Here is a 21,593-nt window from a genome sequence, read left to right as displayed (position 1 = left end):
TAGTACACTATATGTCTTTATAAAAAAGTATATATATATATATACACAGAAAGATTTGGAAGACAGTCTGATTAAAGTACTGTGCAACAAGGCAGACAACCGTTTTCATAGGTGAATTACTTCTTTAATTTTTAAATTCTAAATTATTATCTGAAGGCAGCTTTTATTTATTTTACTTTGAAGACTCAGTGTTGCATTATCTGGGCTAGTTTTGCACAACAGCATGATAGAGCTGCACTGTGAGAGTTTTAGGCTTTTCTTTAAACAGAACAAGGTTGTGCTGGGAAGATTCCAAAGTTACTAAAAAAAAGGTGTACAGTGTAGAGTCAAGGAAGGATAACATCTCCATATGCGCAGTCCTCTTCAACAGCAAGGTTGTACTCTGCTCCTCTTCCACCTTTATATGCACTTGTCACAATTCTGAGCCACCCTCTTTCACCCTGCAGAGAATTAATTTGCATCAGTATAAGCAGAGACATTGTGACTTTGAAAACATAATTATGCTACTGAATCTGTTCTGTTTTCTAAATGGGAATGATCTAGAAATGAATCTCGGAATTCAGTGAAGAAGCATTGCAGTAGGGTCACAGGACAATCCTGTTTGAAGGGGCAATTTGCCATGGTGAAGTTACATCCCCTTTAGATAAATATCCTACATCCCAGACTTGATTTTTACCTACAACCAACCTATTTGCAGCTGCCTGTACAGAAGGCGTGTGCCCAACAAAGGGCAGCATTTGAGATCAAGTAGATGTGAGCTAAGTGACTTTAGCCAAGTATCTCAGTCCTCAGCTTAGGCAGTTCCCATTTTTAATTAACTGAAAATCTAGTTCAGAGAAAGTTTTATTTTCCCTAGCTGCAAACTCCCCTTGCAAGTAGAAAAACTACCTCTCTGCAAGTGGAGAAAACTCCACTGTTCGTCTAAAGTAATTCTGTAAGCATCTTTCTTCCCATGCTTCCTTACCCAGGGTTCACCCCATGAGTTACGAACAATCCAGTATTCTGTTCCATTTTCTACTCCCCAGCCAGCCACAGATACAATGTGATTCACTGTGGGTGAGGGGTTGTACTCGGTATAGAGTCCTCCAGTGTAAGCATCCAGCTTCTCAGTAGCCATTATACCACAGCTGTAATGAAACAGAGCAAGCAGCTTTATACACAGGAATCAGGTTGGAGGCCTGGCTAAAAAACATAACAAAAAAAAAAAACAAAACAAAACCAACAAAAAACACCACCTTTTTTTTTTTTGCATTTTGACTTCAGAGCTCAGTTTATCTACAAACAAGCTGAAGTGTGCATTAGTGCAGAGCTGCTAACATCTGCTGGAGCACAGAAATTCAGTCATTAGACTGAGTTCCAGATATTTCAATCCAAACATTACTAGTACATAAACGTTTTCCTTTTTTCTACCTTTTGGTTTTAATATGTATTATTTATTTACCTAATGGGTCCATTAGCATAGATTTCTGCCATCATTTTTTCCCTTCCGCTGACAGCACCATAGTCAGCAACTTTCCAGAGGGTGTAGTTCTTAATCACGTGGCATTCTCCAAAAGTGACACATGTTCCACACTGGTTAAACTTCTTGCACTCTGCAAAGTGAAAGAAATTATCACAAGAGAATGCTTTTCTTCAAGTGAATTAATGATACCATGCTATTTTTTTTTTTTCTTTTACACTTAATTTGAGGAAGATCCTATAAGGAATAATTACTGATACATATCTCTAATGAACTAATTGTTTTTCTGGAAATTATACTTGGAGCTTCTATCATCACCAGTTACTGTTCTTTTCAGAATAGGCACAAGTGCTTGGATGATGAAGCGTGCTTCTCTACAAAAACAAAAGCCATTCCAGTAATACTAGAACAAACATTTCATTTCTTCTTTTTTTAGGTTGAGGAGATACTCCTAAGTATTTTGGTACATTAGAGATTATGTATCACAGACTTAAGAGATCAAATTTAGACAATTTAGGTGGTTTAGCTTGTTTGGACACGATTTGCGTTATGCTGTCTAGCTAGAGTGGAAGACCCACACAGAAACCTGTTCTGTTAGTCAGGCAGCAGGTACTACACTGAAAGGCAGCAACGAGTAAATGCAAAAGCCAGGAAGTGATCAAGATCTTCTGCATTTGGACAGAAACCCTACCGCAAAGCAAACAGGCATCATACTTTGGTTCTTAGCTTGGTAGTTGTTACAGGTCTCATCTGGAATCCCATGGTCGTGGGCATACATCCAAACACCCGTGTGGTCTCCACCTTCACAGGATCCTGCATTAGCACAGTCAATCACATTCTGCACGGAGAGATAGGCAGAAGGCCATGCACCTTTTCTCTTTATGTTGATTCGATCTGCAATATAAAAAAATAAAAGTATAAGTAAGTAGCAGCAAGTAGTTGTTACTGGAGCGCTTGGGCTTGGGCTGTTAAACACTGCATCCAATGTTAAAACAGCCTCCTTCAGTGAACCTGTAACTACGTGTAAGCAACAGTTTTTGTGGTTGGAAAAGCCTCTATTGCAGAAAGGCACATAGCACGAGGCAGGCTGAGTGGTTGTGGGTTTTCATTACGAGCCTTTTCCATTAAAAACTCAGCAAGAAGATGCAGATAATAAGATCTGTTCAAACCCTTGAAGTGCCCTTGAGCTCTTAATTCAAATCAAAATACAAATCATGAAACCAGCATGCTACTCATAAGCCCATGCAGCACAGCTGTCTGGCTCCAGGAACAGCAGTCACAAGCTTAAAGCAGTTAAAAAACTTTCAGAAGTATACCCACACTGCTGCGAAAACATCTCACCATCTGCTCTCAGGTGGGTATTGCCATCCTGCTGCCTTATTTTTTCTGAAACAGCTGCTTACCTGGCAGAAAGGGTTCCTAATTGATATTTACAAGGTGCTTCTCACAGGGCATTAACAATCTTAACTGACAGAACCGTTCTTCTAACCCTATTAGACATGTGACATTCAGCTACACTTTCACAGAGCTTTGTCTGTATGCTGTGGTAGTCAGTTCATTTGAATTAACAGGGCCCTTCCCATAAGTGGAAACTTTCATTTCCTCATGTCTCAGCACAGCAGGGCCTTTTGCTGCCTTAGCAGGGGGTGCAGCAGGCTGAGCTACCAACAAAGGGATGGGGACACACTGACTGCTTTTGTATTTGCTTCTACTCTCATTGCCCCTCCGAGAAGAATAATAGAATGGGTTGGGTTGGCAGGGACTTTAAAGCCCCAACCCCTGCCATGGGGAGGCTGCTCTCACCAGATCAGCCTGGCCCTGGGAGCCTCCAGGGATGGGGCACCCACAGCTCTGGGCAGCACTGTCACAGCCTCGCCGCTCTGAGTGAAAATTCTTCCCCTAACATCTAACCTGAATCTCCCCTCTTCTAGTTTAAAACCATTCCCCTTGTCCTGTCGCTGTCAGGCCACATAAAATGCAGTCTCCCTCCTGTTTATAAGCTTCCTTCACCAGAATGCTGAATTCCTGCTCTAGATAGCAGCTTGGCAGGCACTACAGATAGAATCCTTCTGCAAACAGCTTTTTAACCACCTCTGTACTCCCCCCTCACGTGATCTTTGGCTGCTCTTGTATCAGCTGTTTTCTAAGCTTAAACTGAACACCCTTTGCTCAGCAAAGAGCTACAGATCACCGAGGGCAAGAGGCTGGTGGTGAGAACACAGCTCTCAGTACCTGCCAGTGCACTGGTGCTGCCGTGGGCCCAGCAGGACCCGCAGTACTGAGGGATGTGCTGGTTGCGGGTGGTGCTGGCGTAGTTGACGCCATTGACGTTCCTCCAGTCCCAGCTCTGCGGGAGCTTGGCGATGTCCAGGTACTCGTGAGGCCGGGGGTAGGTTCTGTATGGAGACAAAGAAGAGCTCTGGTTGCCTGCATCTTCAGGCAAACTAGGGGAATTTTCATGGAAATTAAAGGAATTTAAAGACAAAAGGAAAAAAAAATTAAAACCACAACACGGGAGTTTCCAGCATTTCGTAACGCCCGGCCCGGGGCGCGGGTCACGTGACGGCGGAGCGGTGCCGACCTTTTCCCTCAGCCCCGTGACAGCCGCAGATCGGGCAGCGGATCCCGGAGCCGCGGGTTCGGGGCTGCCCGGAGCCGCTTCCCGACCGTGCCCGGACGATGTCCGCCTCGCCAAGCTGCCGGGCGCCAGGGCTGCGGCAAGACGGCGGCAAGAGGGACCGGGGCAGCTCGGACAGCCCGCAGCCGGGCGGCGGCCCGCGAGAGACGGGAGAACTCACCTCAGCCCCGGCGCCCTGCGCGGGGCCGGTTTGTAGCAGTGCTGCCCTTCCTTGACGTACAGACCGGCCCGGCAGGGGTAGAGGCAGCCGCAGAGCAGCAGCAGGAGGGCCGCGAGGCGCCGCGCCGGACCAGCCATGCCGAGCACCGCAGCACCTCCCTGCCCCGCGCGGCCGCGGCGCCGGCGTTGAAGGGCGGGGCGGAGACCCCAGCGATGGGCTGGGACCGGGCGGGGCGGCTCCGCTCGGCTCTGCGGGCGCGGCCCCGCGGGGAGCGCTTGGAGCGCTTGTGGAGGTGCGAGGGGGTTGTGAGCAGCGCGGCGGGTTGTGAGGCTGCGGCGCTGCGCCGCGCCGGGCCGGGGTAGAGAGTTCCCTCCGGGCTGCCGGGCCAGGCCGCCAGACCGCCCGCTCCGCTTTGTAAGCAGGTTTAGCAGCCCGCAGGCAGCTCCTCCCCGGCTCTCAGCGCGTTTTGTAAGAGGCGCGAGGACGGTGCCTTTAATGGTCAGAGAAACGGAGGCGCTGAGGAGGAAGGGAAAGAAGCCAACAGCGCGGCGAGAGCTGAGCGGGGCTGCGGCAGGACGGGCCGGGTGTCTGAAAGGCAGGTGTGTCTCAGACTGAGCGGTGGCTGCCTGCCCCTCGGCAGCGCAGAGCAGGTCTGAAAGAGCCATGGGAAGGACGGGCTGGCTGGGATAGGGATGAGGTGACTTACAGCGCTGAGGATGTTGTTCGTGGCTCTTCATTTCAAATTTAAAATATATTCTCCGCTACTGTGGAAAAACTGGTTCCTTCTAAGCAAAACTACGTTAAAAAAAAAACGTCCCTGAATGCCTCCCTGCATGTGTATATTTGTTGCTAATGTGTACTGGAGTGGTGAAAAGTGAAAAAATAAGGAAAAAGAAAAAAGAACAAATAAACAATCAAACAACCCAGTAACCACAAATGCAGGTTGCTTGTGGTCCTTCCTTACACCCATCACCAGACTTTGGTATCTCAGGCCCACTCTGATGATGGTGGAAGCAGCGGTCAGGCTGATAACAGGAGCTGTGGGACAGGCTGGTAACAGCTGGGCTCGGTGCCAGGCTGCCCCTAATCTCTGCTGTGCCAAAAGTTGCTCAGAGCCAACCCTTCCCCACGTCTCCTCTCTCCCTTGTGACACATGCTGCTAATCTGCAGCAGCAAATGTCTGTCCCTTAGGAAGTGTACTTGAGAAGCTAACAGGCTCGAGGTTTCTCAGCAATGAAGCATGACAGAGCTGCAAACAAAACCTAGAGAGAAACGTGCTTTTCATACAGGTTTGGTATGAAGGGAGATGTGAGGCCACATAGAAGCGCCGTTAGAGAGGGCCAGAAAAGAGGCATAAAAGCACTTCTACAAAGCACTGGGATTCCTTGTGTCACATGCAATAGTAATAAAGGCTGCATTAGGAATTGCTTCAGAGGAGGCATATGACTCCCAGGAGATATTTTTAGCAAGAGACAAAAAGGAAAGGAAATATGCGAAAACAATGTTTCGTGATTCTATATTGCATATTTCCTTCACTTCCCTTTTTTTTCTTTTTTTTCTTTTTTTTTTTTTTTCTTCTTTTTTTCCCCCTGCTTGTGAAATGCCCTGAAATGCCCTCAGTGAGTGCTGCTGAAATTATGTTGCCAAACATTTTGGACAAAAAATTGGGGTCTTTGGCTTCTCCATAAATCTTAGTTATTGTAAATTAACACATTGGATATGTTAAGTAACATTTATTTGCTGTTAGTTGCTGTCTGACACCTTGTGTCCTTGCAGCCCCCAATCAGAACCCAACAGAAGGGCTGTGGGGGGTCAGGTTCCATGTTGGGAAAAGGCTTCTGCACCAAAGGGTGGTGGGCACAGCCTTGACCTGTTGGAGTTCTTTACTTACAGATCTTTATTTACTTTACGTGTTACTTTATTATGGATCTTGCTTTTAATGACAGTTTATAGCTTGGCAGGGAGTGACAGAGTGTTTCCTAGCTCCTTTTTGTGATGCTGCTGCGTTACTAAACTTTGTCTTGGAAGAAGTTATCTGCTCCTGCATTGGCTGGTGGGAAAGTGGAAGTCATCTGTGGTAGGGAAGTCTGGAATAAGCTGATTTTTCTCTTGTAACAAAATGAAAGCTCATAGATTCCTTATCATTAGTCACCCATAATGTGGTAAAAGTTACTTTCAAAAAGCCTAGTCCTTGCAGTGCCATCTTTTCATGCAAAATAACCAAAAGTGCTTTCCTAATTATAGTTCTTTCTCCTATCCTTAAAAATAACACTAGCAAAGCAGTGTCAGTCATCTGACATAAACAAAGTACTCTGTTTCCAGAAGACAGTCCATCCTGGGCTTCTGTTGCTCAATGATATTGGCCCTGTTTATCAGCAGTCACGTTTCACTCAGGCTTGCATTATTTCCTTAAGTGCAGTGAAGCATTTCACGCTATGGGCGTTACAGCTAATTGCACCAGAACTGGGATTTCACTCCAGCATTTTCCTGGAGAATTCCAATGCTACGCCTCAGATACAAGAAAATAAGAAAAATAATATAAGAAATATTGTCTTTCTTAGTGGTGGGAGAGAGGAGTGGGGACAGAGAAGGCGTCTGTACAAGTTGGTCACTGGTTGACCCAGTTCTCAGATTGGCTGAAAATTATGGATTCCTATTAAATGTTTGAGCAGCACACAGGGAATTGGGAGTGCACGGTTATGTTCAGGTCTTACAAAGTATTTTTTCTTGCTGGCTGTGTCCCTCTTCTTCATGCAGTTGTACACTGCAAATGATGCTTAATAGTGAACTGCAAGTTTGCCAGGCAGCGTGCTAATGTTGTCATTATAGGGAATTATTGCTCAGAAGCTGTTATTGTTTTTATTATGGATGTTGCAGTGTGTGACTTTCATTACGAGTACAGTTTATGTGGTAGAAGCAGAGGTACTTAGTGCTGTTCATTTTTGCTTGTACTCTTCCTACATGAACATGTGTTTCTACATACGATATACATAAAATCATTAAGCACCAATGCGGTGCGCACAGTCTGGAGTCACACTGCTGCACAAAGAACTGGAATTAAGTGTTGTGTGTATGTGACAATTGTCTCTTCCAAACGGTGAGTAGATGCTTTGCCTCCTTGTGAAACATCTGATGAGCCACTTGTGAGGAGTCAGCTACTCCCCTTGCTGGCAGAGTGACAGTCCCAGCAGTATAAAAGGGCCCTGAGGGGCAGACTGTGCTGGGTGTAGCTGATACAGCAGCAGAGCGAGGGCTTCTCCTAGGGACTGCAGCTGGAAAAGCTGTGCTAGGTTGTAGCTACCAACACTTAAGATACACAAAATGCGTGAGATCGTGCACCTTCAGATTGGCCAGTGTGGAAACCAAATTGGAGCTAAGGTATGGTCTTTCAATATTACTTATTAGGAATAAGTGCTATCATTGCTACCGAGTCAAACATCGTTAACAGATGGGGATTTTGAAGGAGGGTCAATTGCTTTGTTGACTCGGGGATAGGATGAAGAAAATGTTAGCCATGAAAGTGAGTATATTGATGAGAACACAGTAAGATGGACCTGCTCTTCATGCGAAGGTTGAAACTCGAAGAGTGAAGCGTCTGCAATGACTGTAGTACAGTGTTTGTAAGCGCTCCAGAGTGTGCTGGGATTGTGTTCCCAGGGGCATTAATCCAGTCTACAAATTACCAGGACAAGTGAAGGAGCCAGTGACTTCAGGACTGCAAATTTGCCATGGCAGTACTTCAGTTCAGGTGCACAGCACCAACTGCCGCATAATGATCATTGGTATGGGATTGTGTTATTCTGCAGAACACCCTGTGCTATCAGTGAGCAATTAGGCTTTCCTAGTCCTGCCTACTAGCCTCCTATGAGAGACAGCTGTGTCATTTGGAGTCCATTTTTGTAGGTTAAACAGTGGTTTAGAGAGGTCAGTCACTGCTAACTTTATGTACCAGGAGGAAAAAAAACTCAAATGTTACTTTTTGCTGTGTGATGTCCTAAACATCCTTTTTTGTTCACTAGTAGGAAGTAATACCAAAAAATAAAAGTAAAAACTAGTGACTGGGGGTGTCTTTGAAGAAGCATGGTAGTTGAAGTGCTGTTCCCTTGTGTTCTTCCTCCATTTCTCGCTCTTGCAAATGTCACCTTGGTTTCTTTTATTCACACGTGAAGCTTGGATGGCCAGGAAATGTAATGCTAGACACAGTTTAAGTGCAACCATTCTGAAGGTTGAAAGGTGAATCATGTTTCTATTGTATTTGCCCTGGGAACCACTTAAGTCTAACAAGACCTATATAGTAGCACACATACATAAACATACCACGCACATGTTGGCAGTGTTGTGTTTGTACAGTTAAAATGAGACTGGATGTTAAACCAAAAGATCTTTAAAGTTAGAATAGCTGGGTCATTATAGTAGCTGGGTGGGTCTACATTGCCTCTATGGCAGCTCCAAGATAAGAGCCCCAGCACAGGACAGCCATATGAATGTCAAGATAAAACATACTTGCTGAGACAGCTTTGCCATGCCGCAGCCCCACTTGTCCATGACAGACACCCCTCCCTGCCCCAACACTGGGTTTTTGTTACGTTCATACCAAATACTGGTGCTATTTAAACTAATTCTGTGTTGCTTAAACTTACAATAGTTTATTGCTAAGGAATGAATTGAGGTCTCCACCTTAAAAGTGCATAGGCAATAATCCAACCAGCATAAATGGGCTACTAAGCATTTCTCCTGAACTTATTAGGTGCAGGGGGGTGATGAGGATCCCTGCTGTGATGGGTACTATTGCATTTCATTCATTTTTTGTACTCAGATTGTTCTTCCACCCTCTACAGCCTAATTAACAAATGGCAAAGCCTTCCTTGCTTCAGGCACAGTTCCCTCCTTGTGTGCAGCCACCGGCACAAGAGCAGCAGAGCTCATGCTGTACACATTGCACTGAAAAAATGAATTAATTATGACTTTGAACCTCTTTCTTTTTCCAGTTCTGGGAGGTGATAAGTGATGAACATGGAATTGATATTGCTGGAAACTACCATGGGAATGCATCGCTGCAGCTTGAGCGAATTAACGTGTACTTCAATGAGGCTTATTGTAAGTGCACAGCGCGCAGGGCGTCAGCAATTTGCAGGGCCAACAGGAAGGTTAAAAGAATCAATAGAATTAAAGAAATCCCCTCCCCAAGACCTGTAGGTGGGTTGAATTTTTTTGAATAGATTATAAGTCTGTCTCTTATTTCTAACAGTAGTTGTTCATTTCCTTTTGTCCTAGCCCATAAATATGTGCCCCGTTCTATCTTGGTGGACTTGGAGCCTGGTACAATGGACAGTGTACGATCTAGCAAAATTGGCCCACTATTTCGACCTGACAATTTTATTCATGGTATGTACATCTTGCTGTTAGCAAACCAACCAAGGCTAATGGTCCAAACTTGCCTTTACCTCTCCTAAAAAAAACCCTACTCTTGTTAATGTGGTTGTTCTTTCTGTAATTCTGCTTACAGGTAATTCAGGTGCTGGAAACAACTGGGCTAAGGGCCATTACACAGAAGGAGCTGAACTGATTGAAAATGTCATGGATGTGGTCAGGAACGAGTGTGAGAGCTGTGACTGCCTGCAGGGATTCCAGCTCATCCATTCTCTTGGTGGTGGTACGGGCTCAGGTATGGGCACACTCCTCATCAACAAAATCAGAGAAGAATATCCCGACAGAATTATGAACACTTTCAGCGTTGTTCCTTCACCCAAAGTATCTGACACAGTTGTAGAGCCCTATAATGCCATCCTCTCCATCCATCAACTAATAGAGAACACAGATGAAACCTTTTGCATCGACAACGAAGCACTATATGATATATGTTTTAGAACTTTAAAGCTCACCAATCCCACCTATGGTGACCTCAATCACTTGGTGTCCCTAACAATGAGCGGTGTTACAACCTCACTCCGTTTTCCTGGTCAGCTGAATGCAGATCTGAGGAAGCTGGCTGTTAACATGGTGCCCTTTCCTCGCCTGCATTTCTTTATGCCAGGCTTTGCTCCTCTAACAGCACGAGGTAGCCAGCAGTACAGAGCCCTCTCAGTGCCAGAGCTTACTCAACAGATGTTTGATGCACGCAACATGATGGCAGCCTGCGACCCCCGTCGTGGGCGTTATTTGACTGTGGCATGCATCTTCAGGGGCCGAATGTCTACCAGAGAAGTGGATGAACAGTTACTGTCTGTCCAGACCAAGAACAGCTCCTACTTTGTGGAGTGGATCCCTAATAATGTCAAAGTGGCTGTGTGTGACATACCACCGCGAGGACTGAAGATGGCAGCTACCTTCATTGGCAATAACACGGCCATTCAGGAGCTCTTCATCAGGGTTTCTGAACAGTTTTCAGCTATGTTCAGAAGAAAAGCGTTTCTCCATTGGTACACTGGAGAAGGCATGGATGAGATGGAGTTTTCTGAAGCAGAGGGAAACACCAATGACCTTGTTTCTGAGTACCAGCAGTACCAAGATGCCACTGCGGATGTTGAGGAATACGAAGAAGTGGAAGCTAGCCCAGAAAAGGAAGCATAAAAACAGTGGCAGTATAAAACATTCTCTAAGTAAGCCTGTTGTCATTCACTAAAGGAAAAGCACCAGCCACAAGCCACGTAACAAAAATAACACCTTCCTTAAGATTATTTTCCTCTCCAAAGTTACAATGCAGTGCTTTTGAAATTAACAGCAGGTATGCTCTACTTTCCTGTCTACACTAAATCACTCCCAGAAATGATCCACTATGAAGACAGGTTCCCTCCTAACAGTCTTGTAAATGTATTCCCTTCTGGAATATTATTGCTAGATATACAATATACAGCCTGTGTGTGTGTATTAGGATCACAAGCAATTGCAAAAGATGTTATAAACTTGTCAGATTTACTTATTTTCAGGTAACCACAGTCCATGTTTTGCTTGTGAACTTGCTGCTGTGTTGGGAACACAAACGTGTAGGGCCTATAAAGGCAGCATGCCATCATGCACTCTAGAGATGCATCTAGAGCTGCAGACAATTTCAGTTCCTTTAGCAGCAGAATGAAGGGGAAAAACAAATGACTAAATATTCACTTTTTTTTAAATTTTGATAAGAGGATATATTTTTATAGTTCTGTCACATTGCTGGCTTGCATTACTGCAGAGCTTGTACTCATTTTGTGGCTTATTTCAATTTCAAACTATAGCTTCAGTTACACTAGCATACCAAGTTGTAAACAGTTTAACAGTTTTGGTGTGGTGTTTTGTTTTTTGTTTCCCTCCTATGTAGTAACTATTGTAAATTTTCTTCCTATCACTCAGTACAGCAACAGATGGAATGGTTTGCAGCTAAATAAGAGAAGTAAGTTCAATGTCAATCACTAAATAAGAAAAATACCTTGAGGAAGAAAAATATGCCTTTCACAGCCATCTACTTAACACTGCATTTATAACATTCCTTGAAATAAAAATATACAGCATTCTGTAAAATAGTTTAACACTTGAAAAATTTAGTAGGCAAAAATCATGGTTTATAATGACTAACATGCACTTAAAAATTCTTACTTGAAAAAAAAAAGAAAAAACACCTTGTTGTTTTACTGTTCTCTCGGAAGAGATTTTGTTATACTCTGAAGAAAGCCATGCCTCATGTTTCAGTCTTTTGTATTATAGTCAGCAGTAGAAGCATCTCAGTAAACACAAATCTGAAGCCAGTCATGGAAGTACGTCATCTTCCTTCCTATGCACAGGGACAACGTTATACTTGCTGTTGAGATACACAGCAGCAGAAATATACTCCATCTTCACTTGGTTAGGGGAAATGACTGTGTTCCCCTCCATTCCTGCTGCTTCCTAGTGAATCCATGCCTGCTCCCTCACAGGGAAAGTGACCAAGTGCTAACAGGGACAGTAATACAGCCCAGAGCCTTCTGCACTTCCCACCCCATACAGGGAGCCACCTCCAACTCCTGATTCATTGATCATGCTTCAGTCTTGGAGATGGATCACATGCAGCACCTCCATGGAGAAGTATTCTACTTTGTTCTGCCTTTAATTTAAGTGACATCAAAATGTCTCCGGCTGAAAAAGTTTATTCTGAGCACAAAAGTATTCATTCATTATGGAAATGAAGTAGGCAAAAAAATGTTAAACAGCACTTACATCTCTCTCTTATTAATAGACCTGAAATATCAGCATGAAAGCCACAAAGAGATCTGCCTTGACAATAAACATCTGTTGCTAACAAATGGTAGAGTGTGATAAAAGTCATCCATTCTAACACACACGAAAGATAAGTGTCTCTGCAAAAGGGAGTACTTTGTTTCCAAAGGAACAACAGTTGCCACACATTCATTTGTTTATTCAGCACTGAAATTTATTAGCTGATTTATGTACATGGGCAAATTTTACTGTTAACGTGTTGATGTTATACTGCAGTCTTGCCTACAGCTTGCAGTTTGCTGTTCATGTTCACAGAGCAGTTCCTACGAGAGATTTAAAATACAAATTACTCGATTTAAGAGAACACATGCAGGCAGACTTCAAGCAGTGCAATGCTTATTCTCAGATCAAGAATAGATCTGTCCAACATTTATGTTATCACTACTTATTTTTTCTGGATGTGTAACGCAATCAATCACTCCTGATCATACTTACAACAACTTTTACAAAACCAAGCATGGCTCCTGCCAGCCTTGTGAGCTGCAGGCCTTGGTACAGAGATGTATTTTATGACACTCTTGTCAGTTACAAGCATCTTACAAAAAGACGTTTCAGCAACAATACTCTCTGCTAGCATAATTGCAGTAATGTTAAGGTACGAACACTGACTTTATGGGGACAGGCTGTTGTCCCATCAGTGTAACAGTCCCCAACACAAAACTGCCCTTGCAAATTACCTGTTATGTAGTGCTTCAGGCAGAGCCCAGAAGAGACCTGAGCTGCTGGCTGCACGTGCAGTGTCACACACAGAGATACAAGCAGCAGGTCTCTTCCACAGCTATCAAGCAGCCTTTGCACAGATAACTTCGAACAAAACCCAAACCTTTCAACGCAGAGCCTAAGTGGCGCACAGCCCCGCGCTCAGAGCGCAGCGATCCCCGCACTGCCACAGAGCAGCCCCAGCCCCGCACACGGAGCCCCGTGCCGCTCCTCCAACCGCGGCACGAGACACGCCGCGCTCACACCTATTGGCCCCGCTATTCCTTCTTGTTCTTCACAGTCTTCACGGTCGCCGTCGCCGCCCTCTCCGCCTCAGCTTTGTACTGAGGCTTCATCGCCGCTCTGACAACCTGAGCGCAGATCTGGGAGTACCGGATGTAGCTGAAAACAGAAGGAGAAAGGAGAGGAGAATCAAGTTGGGAACCTAACGGCACCGGCCCGCCCTCAGCCACCGCCGGCGCTACCTGAGCCCGGCCTGCCGCCAGTACGCCACCATGGCTGCGGATGAACGGACGCTCCGCTGCCCACAAGGTCAGCGCCCACCGGAAGAGGAAAGACCGCCCCGCTGCTTCCTAGGCAATCAGCAACCAAGAGTGATCTTTCTTCCAATCAGAATTCGACTTACCTTAGGAAAGCTGACCAATGGTAACCGGTCGGTTACACTGGTCCCAGTTACCGCTCTCCGGTAGCGACCAATCAGCAGGCTGAACGGGGCGCGCGACTTCCGCCTTTCTTCTCGAGGTGTCTCGCGAGAGGGAATCGACTTTCCGCGGCGGTTGCGCTGGGCGCTCAGCGTGGCTCCGCCCCGCGGTTCTCTGCGTGTTTTACCCGGGGCAGGGTGTGAGTCGGGGTGGCCTCGGCTTCAGCTCCAGATTCGGCCGGTTGGGCCCTGCTTCAGGGATCCAGAAAAGGTCTGCGCGTGGCCTGCAGTGGTTCAGAGCCGGTAACGTGCCGCATTACACGTGGCCGTAAAGTACGTATGTTGGTGACGTGTTAACTCTTCGCTAAGAAGCTCTCGTGTAATCCAAGAATTCAGGCAAGGGCTAAAGGCGTTTTGGGTTTTCTTTTCCCCAAGCTCTATCAGTTGTCTTTCCTTCTTTTTGCTATCACTTCCCAGCATTTTCAGTTTAAGAGTGTGAGGATGAAAGCGATCTGTAAACCTGTGCAGCTACTGATTGCTGCAGTGCAGGCTGCCTTTGTTTGGAGTTTAAGCTGTGCCTGTCCTGATCCGTGCCCTCAGTGTGGGATTCCTTTGGCTATAAGGTGCATTTATTTCACGCACCTGAAGTGCTATGAAATGCTTTCTCCAAACAGATTAACCACAGAAAATACGGCAAACTCGAGGCTATGATCCACTTTTCAGTAAATGATGGGAAAATAGACAATTCCCATATATAATATGCAGATGTTGAAGTAATTAGGGCTAAGGAGATCTTGGATTGTTTGTTTTATTAAATCCTTGTATTTAAGTATTCATACCTCTTCCCTGTGTCTTCTTTCCAAAACCAAACCAGCCTGTGGGACGCCCTGAGGAGCCATGCAGGTCCTGGGCTGACTTGGTTCCTCTTTGCTCACCTCCTTTGGGACCACGGAGTGCTGTCACGTCACTGTGCAGTGATGATTTAACTGATGATAGCAAAGCTTTAAAGCATAGAATAATGTTCTTTATTAGAGATCGCAGCTCAGAGCTGCTGTAATTAACAATCGCATAGTAGTGATAACAGGATAGATTTACAGGGGAAAAAAAAAAAACCAACAGTTTTTCACCAGGTACATTGTCATCTGTCTCCAGAATATCATAAGCCAGTACGAGAAGATGATTACCTTATTAGTGTAATTAATAGGCACAGCAACCAGGAAGGGAGAGTGGGAAGGCAGAACTTCCTGTCCTTACTTGCCAGTTGATGTCTCTGCTGAGATCACACTGCAGTTACACTGACATTCTGAAAGCAGGGTTTCCTTCTGTCTGGACCAACAGTTTAAGCCTTGTGAGCTGCCCAGGTCATAAACATGGCTCAGCAGAACAGAAGTTCTTGCAGCTGAAATGGACACCTGAGTTCCTGCTGTGTGTCCCTATGTTCTCTCTCCCCACCTGGCTGTCTCTCACCTGTTCCTCTTTTTATCAGCTGTTTTGCCCCCCACCTCATCTTCCCTTTCTGTATCTTCATGTGAAATGCCTCTGCAGTTCTGTGCAGTGCACTCAGATTTCAGTCTGTTTGGGAGATGCATGATGTGGGTGCAATTATTTACACATTTAGCTCTATTTACTATTTGTAGGTTTTGAAAGACAAACTGTCAGCGTGAATTAAATCTGTGGGAGAGGTACCATGCTGAGACAGAATGGAAATTACCTTAATGACTGAAATTAAACTCTACAAAAATTGCAGAGTATATATTGATATTTATAAACCTGTAAACAAGGCACCATTGTAGAGTTGTACAAACTGTTTTCAAGCCCTGTTCAAGTTTTGTTTAAATGCTAGAATGTATTTGTAAAGCCTGAATCTCCCTTCAGATAAAATCTTTTAGAGGCGTAGGAAACATAAGTTAAAAAGGAGCACACAAAGGAGGGAGGCTTATAAGGGTACAGTGAGTTTGCAGAGAGAAGAAAGGATATATTAAAAGAGTTAAATACAGAGATCAAGAGAAGCTGAAGAGGTGCGATTAGCAACATCTAGAAACGTGAGAGTGGATACATCAGTGGGAACTGAAGTTGTGAGGTTAGAAATGTCCAAAGGAATTGAGGAAGTGAGGGAAGAAGAATCCTGAAAGGAGACGCTGGAGACATCCGTGAAGGGTGCAGAGATGAGGTTGGAAACATCCTCAGCAGTCGATGAGGGTAACTCAGAGGAGCCCTGAAACATGAAGTAGTTAAAATCAGTGAGATCCAGTGATTCTGAAGAGGTTGAGGTTTGCTCTGAGATGCATGTTGGGGTCGAAAGGATTTCGCAGGAATCATCTAAGGAAGCTGAATGACTGGAGGCATCTAGGGAGGGTGAAGAAGTGAGGCTGGAGAGGTCTAAAGAGGATGAAGAAGTTGGACTGGAGAAGTCTGGAGAAGGTATCGAGGTGAGACTTGAGAGATCTAAGGAGAGTGAGGAACTGTCGCCAGAGAGATTCAGGGAGCCTGAGGAGGTGAGACTTGATAAGTCCAGTGAAATGGAGGAGGTAAAACTGGAGTGCTCCCAGGAATCTGAGGAGGTGATACTGGAGAGCTCTAAGGAGACTGAAGAGGATGTACTGGAGAAGTCTGAAGAGGTTGAAGACGTGAGACTGGAAAGGTCCAGAGAAGATGAAGAAGTGAGACTGGAAAATTCCACAGAGGATGAAGAGCTCAGACTGGAGAGATCCAAAGAATCTGAAAAGGGGATTTTTTTTAAGAGTTCCAAGGAGGCTGAAGTCTTTACACTGGAGGGGTCCAGGGAGGCCAAAAAGTGAGACCAGGAAGGTCCAGGTGAGAGACGAAACTGAAAAGCCAAGTAAATTCACAACATGACCAATTTTAAATTGGAAATATTTTTAACTGAAGATCTCTACTAACATCAGAACAACTTTAAAAGACACAATGAAACTCAAAAAGTATCAGTTTTGAAAATAACTAAACACACAATTCTAGTCCTTACCTCTCTTGATGTTGCTGATTTTGTACAGGAAAGTTGAGTAGTAAAAGCTCGTAGAATTATTTAGAATACTGCTCCTTCATAGGGGAGCAGTACAGAAGTACACATCCATAAGAGTATCTACAGTAGAAGCCATTTTTGTGTCTTGGCATGGCTCTCCCTGTTCAGTGAGATTTTAACATCTGTGACAGCCTGACAAAGAGTACCCTCTGAAGGTCTGCAATAAAACAGTGGCAATGCAATGTAATGGAAATGAAAATGTTTTTGTTTCTCTTTTCCAGATAGCAGAGGATATCCAGACACCGGGCTGCTTACTGCTTATGTACAGAGATGAAAATAAGAAGTGCACAGATGTACATGGTGGCTTCGAGTCAAACCCAGCCTCTCACTGTAAAGGTGTGACTGATTCCTTCCTTCTGATTCATAATGTCTAACTCAAAACTGTGGATCTTCCTGATGATGCTAACAAAGTAGCAAAGGAAGTAACTAATTTTTCTCCACAGCGAGTACAGGATTTATTTTTGAAAGCCAGCAGTATGCTAAACTGATGCTGTGGTAAAGAAATACGCAGTCGTATCAGTTCTGCTTGGTTTTAGGTAATGTGAGGTCTTATTTTATTATTTTAATTTTGTACCTCTGGGCATAAAACTTGAACTGTAACGAGAGTAATTTTTAGGTTGTGGTAAGCTTGAATTGATGAATAACATTACAGAGATAGAATGGAGGCATTAATTAAAAAGGAAATGGAACAGCTGATATTTTAGTTCAAAAAGGTACACCTAATTATAGTACGAGTGGATCAAGAGGCTGATCTGCAGCTGCTGCCTTCTCATGTCAAGACTGTTGTAAAACAGTAGTTGAACCCTGTTGTTTTTCCAGTCATAGGCAGAAGATGGCACAGAGTTCTTCAGAAAGTTATCCCAGGAGTATTTTATGGACCAAGGAAGTGGATATAGCAATAGGAGACTGCCTTTTCTCAGGTGAATACATCCAGGCTTTGCTGTGATTACACAACTGCTGCATGTATAATGGATTTAGCATAATCACCAGCACTCCCACTGAGGTCACCTTTTAGCGGCAGGTGTCTGCTGAACACAGACTGAAGGTGACAGGAATAATGTTTTGCTGTGTAAATATTAAAAGTGGGGGTTTAACACAAGACAAAAATTAACAGAGTTAAAAACAAAACAAAACAAAAAAAGCTGATATGTGCCAATGATGAGATCTGAAATAGTTCATGAATGCACCTGAATGTGTATTCATAGTGTATCTGTAACTTTAGAGCTCGTGCAGCGTGGTTGTAATTTTGTCAGTATCTGTAGATGAGAAGGCAGAGCACACAAATCTTTCCTGATGCATCTTTGTATGCTGTCCTCTGCTCACAGTAAGAAAATAAAACTAAGTAATTCCTTAAAAAAAAAAAAAAGCCCTTGTTGTTTAACAACTGCATTGCTTGGTGACTGACTTTAATCTTATAAAGTTTCTCAAGTACATTGTACAGGAAAGAAAAATAATTGCACAGAAGGAAAATTACAGTAGAAAGAAAAGCCAGTATCAACGTGATTTCCAACAGATTATAAGAGCCATTACCCCTTCACTGCATTCTTTATGCCTTAACTCCATAAGGTTATTGCCTATTTTTCTATGAAATAACACTGTCAAGAAACATGGAATTACGGTTACTATTGTATAAAATATACAGATCAGTAGTCATACTTCCTACCTTTGATAGCTGTGGATTTATCTCCTTTCTCTGCTTGTGTAAGCCGTATTGGGCTATGCTGCTAATGCTCTGCTGTTCTCTCTGCTGATGACCCTAATCTGCTCCACAGCTACTGGAAATCATGGCATGCTGATGACAATAAAGGTCATCTCCTATTAAATCTCCTCTTTGTTTAAGCACAGCACTAAGCACAGAGCACAGCAGAAAACATGCTCCAAAATCAGCTCTAATCTTAAAATAAAGTTGCACTTCTGTGTTGTTTTCTATTACATTTTGAAGGTTATTTGATGAAGCAGATGAGGAAACTTATTTTTAACTTCTGGACATCTGGATTCAAGTTGAAAATATTTTGCAGGGTCTGCCAAGTCTTAGCTGCCCATCTGGGAATAAATAGTCTGTGGAGGAGCCCAGGATCTGCAGAGAAGAATTCAGGTACGTTCAAGGTCTAAGAATGTTGTGCATGATTTTGTACATGTTTTGATGTGCTTGCTAGCTTTTTCTTGAATGTTACGATAAAATAGCACGATAACCTAAAACTTTCTGTCTAAGTCTGTTACAGTGCTGAATCAAACTTTAAAAAGCATGGAGGTGGCAGCCAGGGCTGGGGCGCTTTTTCAGAAGTTTTAAGTCTTACAGGTGCTTCTGTTTCTTTGAAAGGTTAGGCTGACTTAGGATCCTGCTGTAGGGAACCTGGACTCTATGATCTCTGGAGGTCCCTTCCAGCCCCTATGATTCTGTGATCCTAGTTAAATAAGCACCATTATTGCACTTCTCTTTACAGACTAGGAAATAACATCATCTGTGCAATACCACCCTGCTCCATTCCTCCCCTCCTTTCCTCTCCCCTGCCCAGAAGAAATAAGGGGAAATGGTGTAGCTTGCTGAATGTCTCTCAAAACTGAGGATTAAAAAGAGAGAAAATAAAATGGGCGGAATATCAGGCTAAGAAAGTTAAATGCTTTTACTACTTCAGCTAGGTAATTCAAAATACAAGGTGACTCTACAACATGACTGAGTCTCAAGTGCAGGTTCTGGCACACAGTTTTTATAGCAGCAATGCTGAGTCAACAAAAACTTTCAGTGCAGATGGGTGCATGGAAGCTGGGCAGCTACACAGCACAGAGCGGTTACAAACCCAACAGATCTTCTTAAAACACCTTGCAAGTAATATGAAACAAGTTGTTACTTTAGCTGTCTCCAGCATGTGTGAATGAAGAAGTGAAGAACAAGTTAGGTATAATTTACAGTAAAAATCCTTAGGACCAGAAAAGTGCAATTTTCTGTACTAAGTTAACACCAAAATTCCACTACTAGTATCACCAATTCTTATATCATATGTGAGCAAAAATCTTTTACACATTGTTTTTTCAAAACATTTAAAACAATGAATAGCAACAATAGCTAATGATTTCTAACTTAGTTAAAAATTCAAGTGAACAGTGTAATAAGTCATCTTATCATCTTCTCCAGGCCATGAGCTTTGGATCTAAAGCTTACTCACTTCTGTTTCTTAGAAAAGTTATTCAGTTGAGCTTGAAGTTTGTCCGGTTTAACAGCATCTGCAGGTGAGGTGAAGAATGAATCCACTTAGGTAAGCTGAAAGAAGTAAGGATCCAGACCCACTGCTGATTTCTCATCATATTCCTCTATCCCTCTCCCACCCCCTTTCTTTCTTTCTAGCCCTTAAATTTTGTCCCTCCAATTGTAATTCCATTTTCTTTCCCACCTGCCTCATTAGTTCTGACCAGCAGAATGCACAGCTGCTCTGCACAAGCAAACATCACATTCACTGCAGCATCAAAGCATTCAGCCACAGCACCCTGCAATCACCTGAGCATTGCCAGCCATGACACAGCTATGCAGGCAGCTAGCAAAGAAACCATCTGATAGCAGTGCTCACGCTTCCTTCTCTGATGGAACACACGGTGTGTAGTTGCTGCACAGCCCATCACACCAAATCAAACAAAGCTTCTTTAGGTGAAGTCTCCTCTTATGACCTTTGTGAGTAAACAACCAGACTGTCCCATGACTGTACAGACTCAAGCAACCTTCTGCTCTTAACAACAGTATGAAGTTCCATGTAGAGAGACATACTCCTTGACAGTTGAAGTGTACAGATCTCAGTCTAAGTAGAGCAAAAACCTTCCCCTGTGATCTAACAAACTGAAATTTGGTCACTAGTTAATGTGTAAGATTGGTGGAAAAAAAGTGGTTAGTTATAAAAGAGCAAGAAAGACCACAGCAGCTGCAAACAGGTTTGATTTATTGCCACTTACAAATGTATACTGTAAGATACACATCTGAATAAAATAAGCTATTAACCCTGGACCATTCCTTCAGCTCCATGCCCCAACCAGATTAATACTCTAGCAATTAAAAGAAATGAATAGAACACAGTTTGAGGAACGAGGCAGAACGCAGCTAACATTTTATTTAAAATAAAAAACCAAGCACGTACAGAAAGCAATATCCCTTGGAATAATGAGTGCAGGCATATAAATAAAAAAGCATAAAATAAATCATGATCTTCCAAGAAGTTGTTGAATGCTTGCAAAAATTAAGTAGTCTGAAGTTCTTTTTCAGTGCAAGGACAAACTGAATTCGTACTGTGTAGGCCCTTAGTGCACAAAAACTAGGAAAAGATAAAACCGACTTTAAAATGGCAAGTGATGCTGAAGGCTGAACAAATACTTGAAGTCACTTTTAAGCACTGCATTTTTTAATCAGAAGTTACAGTACAGTTTTGCAGAAGTTTCAAACACACTTAAGTTGAAATGCTATTTCAGCTGCAATAATCTTCTGTAAAAGCACAAGAAACCACAATTATTTCAGTTTATAAAGGTATTTTCAAATCATTTGTTTTAGAAAAATATTTAGAATAGTTAAACTTTTAAAAGGTGTATACATACATACCTCTTTTTTTCCCCCCAAACTCATTATTTTGCGTCCCCCTCTAAGTTTCCCACTTAAAATAAGCTGTTTACATAGCAGATACTATTCAATGGGCAGTTGCACATAACAGAAATGGCATGCAACATGAAATA

General features: G+C 43.5%; 3 protein-coding genes across 3 annotated transcripts; 1 reads left to right on the top strand and 2 right to left on the bottom strand.

The window, feature by feature from the left end:
* Positions 1-326: 326 nt before the first annotated feature.
* On the bottom strand, positions 327-4,394 carry CTSZ (cathepsin Z; the record flags this gene model as incomplete). The annotated part of the gene is made up of 6 exons (XM_079543339.1): positions 327-440; positions 965-1,127; positions 1,442-1,592; positions 2,174-2,353; positions 3,692-3,855; positions 4,258-4,394. 6 exons carry the CDS (start codon positions 4,392-4,394, stop codon positions 327-329), a joined length of 909 nt encoding a protein of 302 aa, XP_079399465.1.
* A 3,184-nt stretch (positions 4,395-7,578) lies between these two features.
* On the top strand, positions 7,579-10,827 carry TUBB1 (tubulin beta 1 class VI; the record flags this gene model as incomplete). Its single annotated transcript, XM_079543326.1, has 4 exons — positions 7,579-7,635; positions 9,246-9,354; positions 9,532-9,642; positions 9,764-10,827. 4 exons carry the CDS (start codon positions 7,579-7,581, stop codon positions 10,825-10,827), a joined length of 1,341 nt encoding a protein of 446 aa, XP_079399452.1.
* Positions 10,828-15,833: 5,006 nt separating this feature from the next.
* On the bottom strand, positions 15,834-17,185 carry LOC306952548 (uncharacterized protein; the record flags this gene model as incomplete). The annotated part of the gene is given in 3 exon segments (XM_079543263.1): positions 15,834-16,636; positions 16,639-16,673; positions 17,142-17,185. Coding segments are annotated over 3 exon segments (882 nt in total).
* Between the last annotated feature and the right edge of the window lie 4,408 nt (positions 17,186-21,593).

This window comes from Tetrao urogallus (genome assembly GCF_951394365.1).
Source record: "Tetrao urogallus genome assembly, chromosome: 16".
Lineage (NCBI taxonomy): Eukaryota > Metazoa > Chordata > Aves > Galliformes > Phasianidae > Tetrao > Tetrao urogallus.
This window is presented reverse-complemented; position numbering and strand designations above follow the sequence as displayed.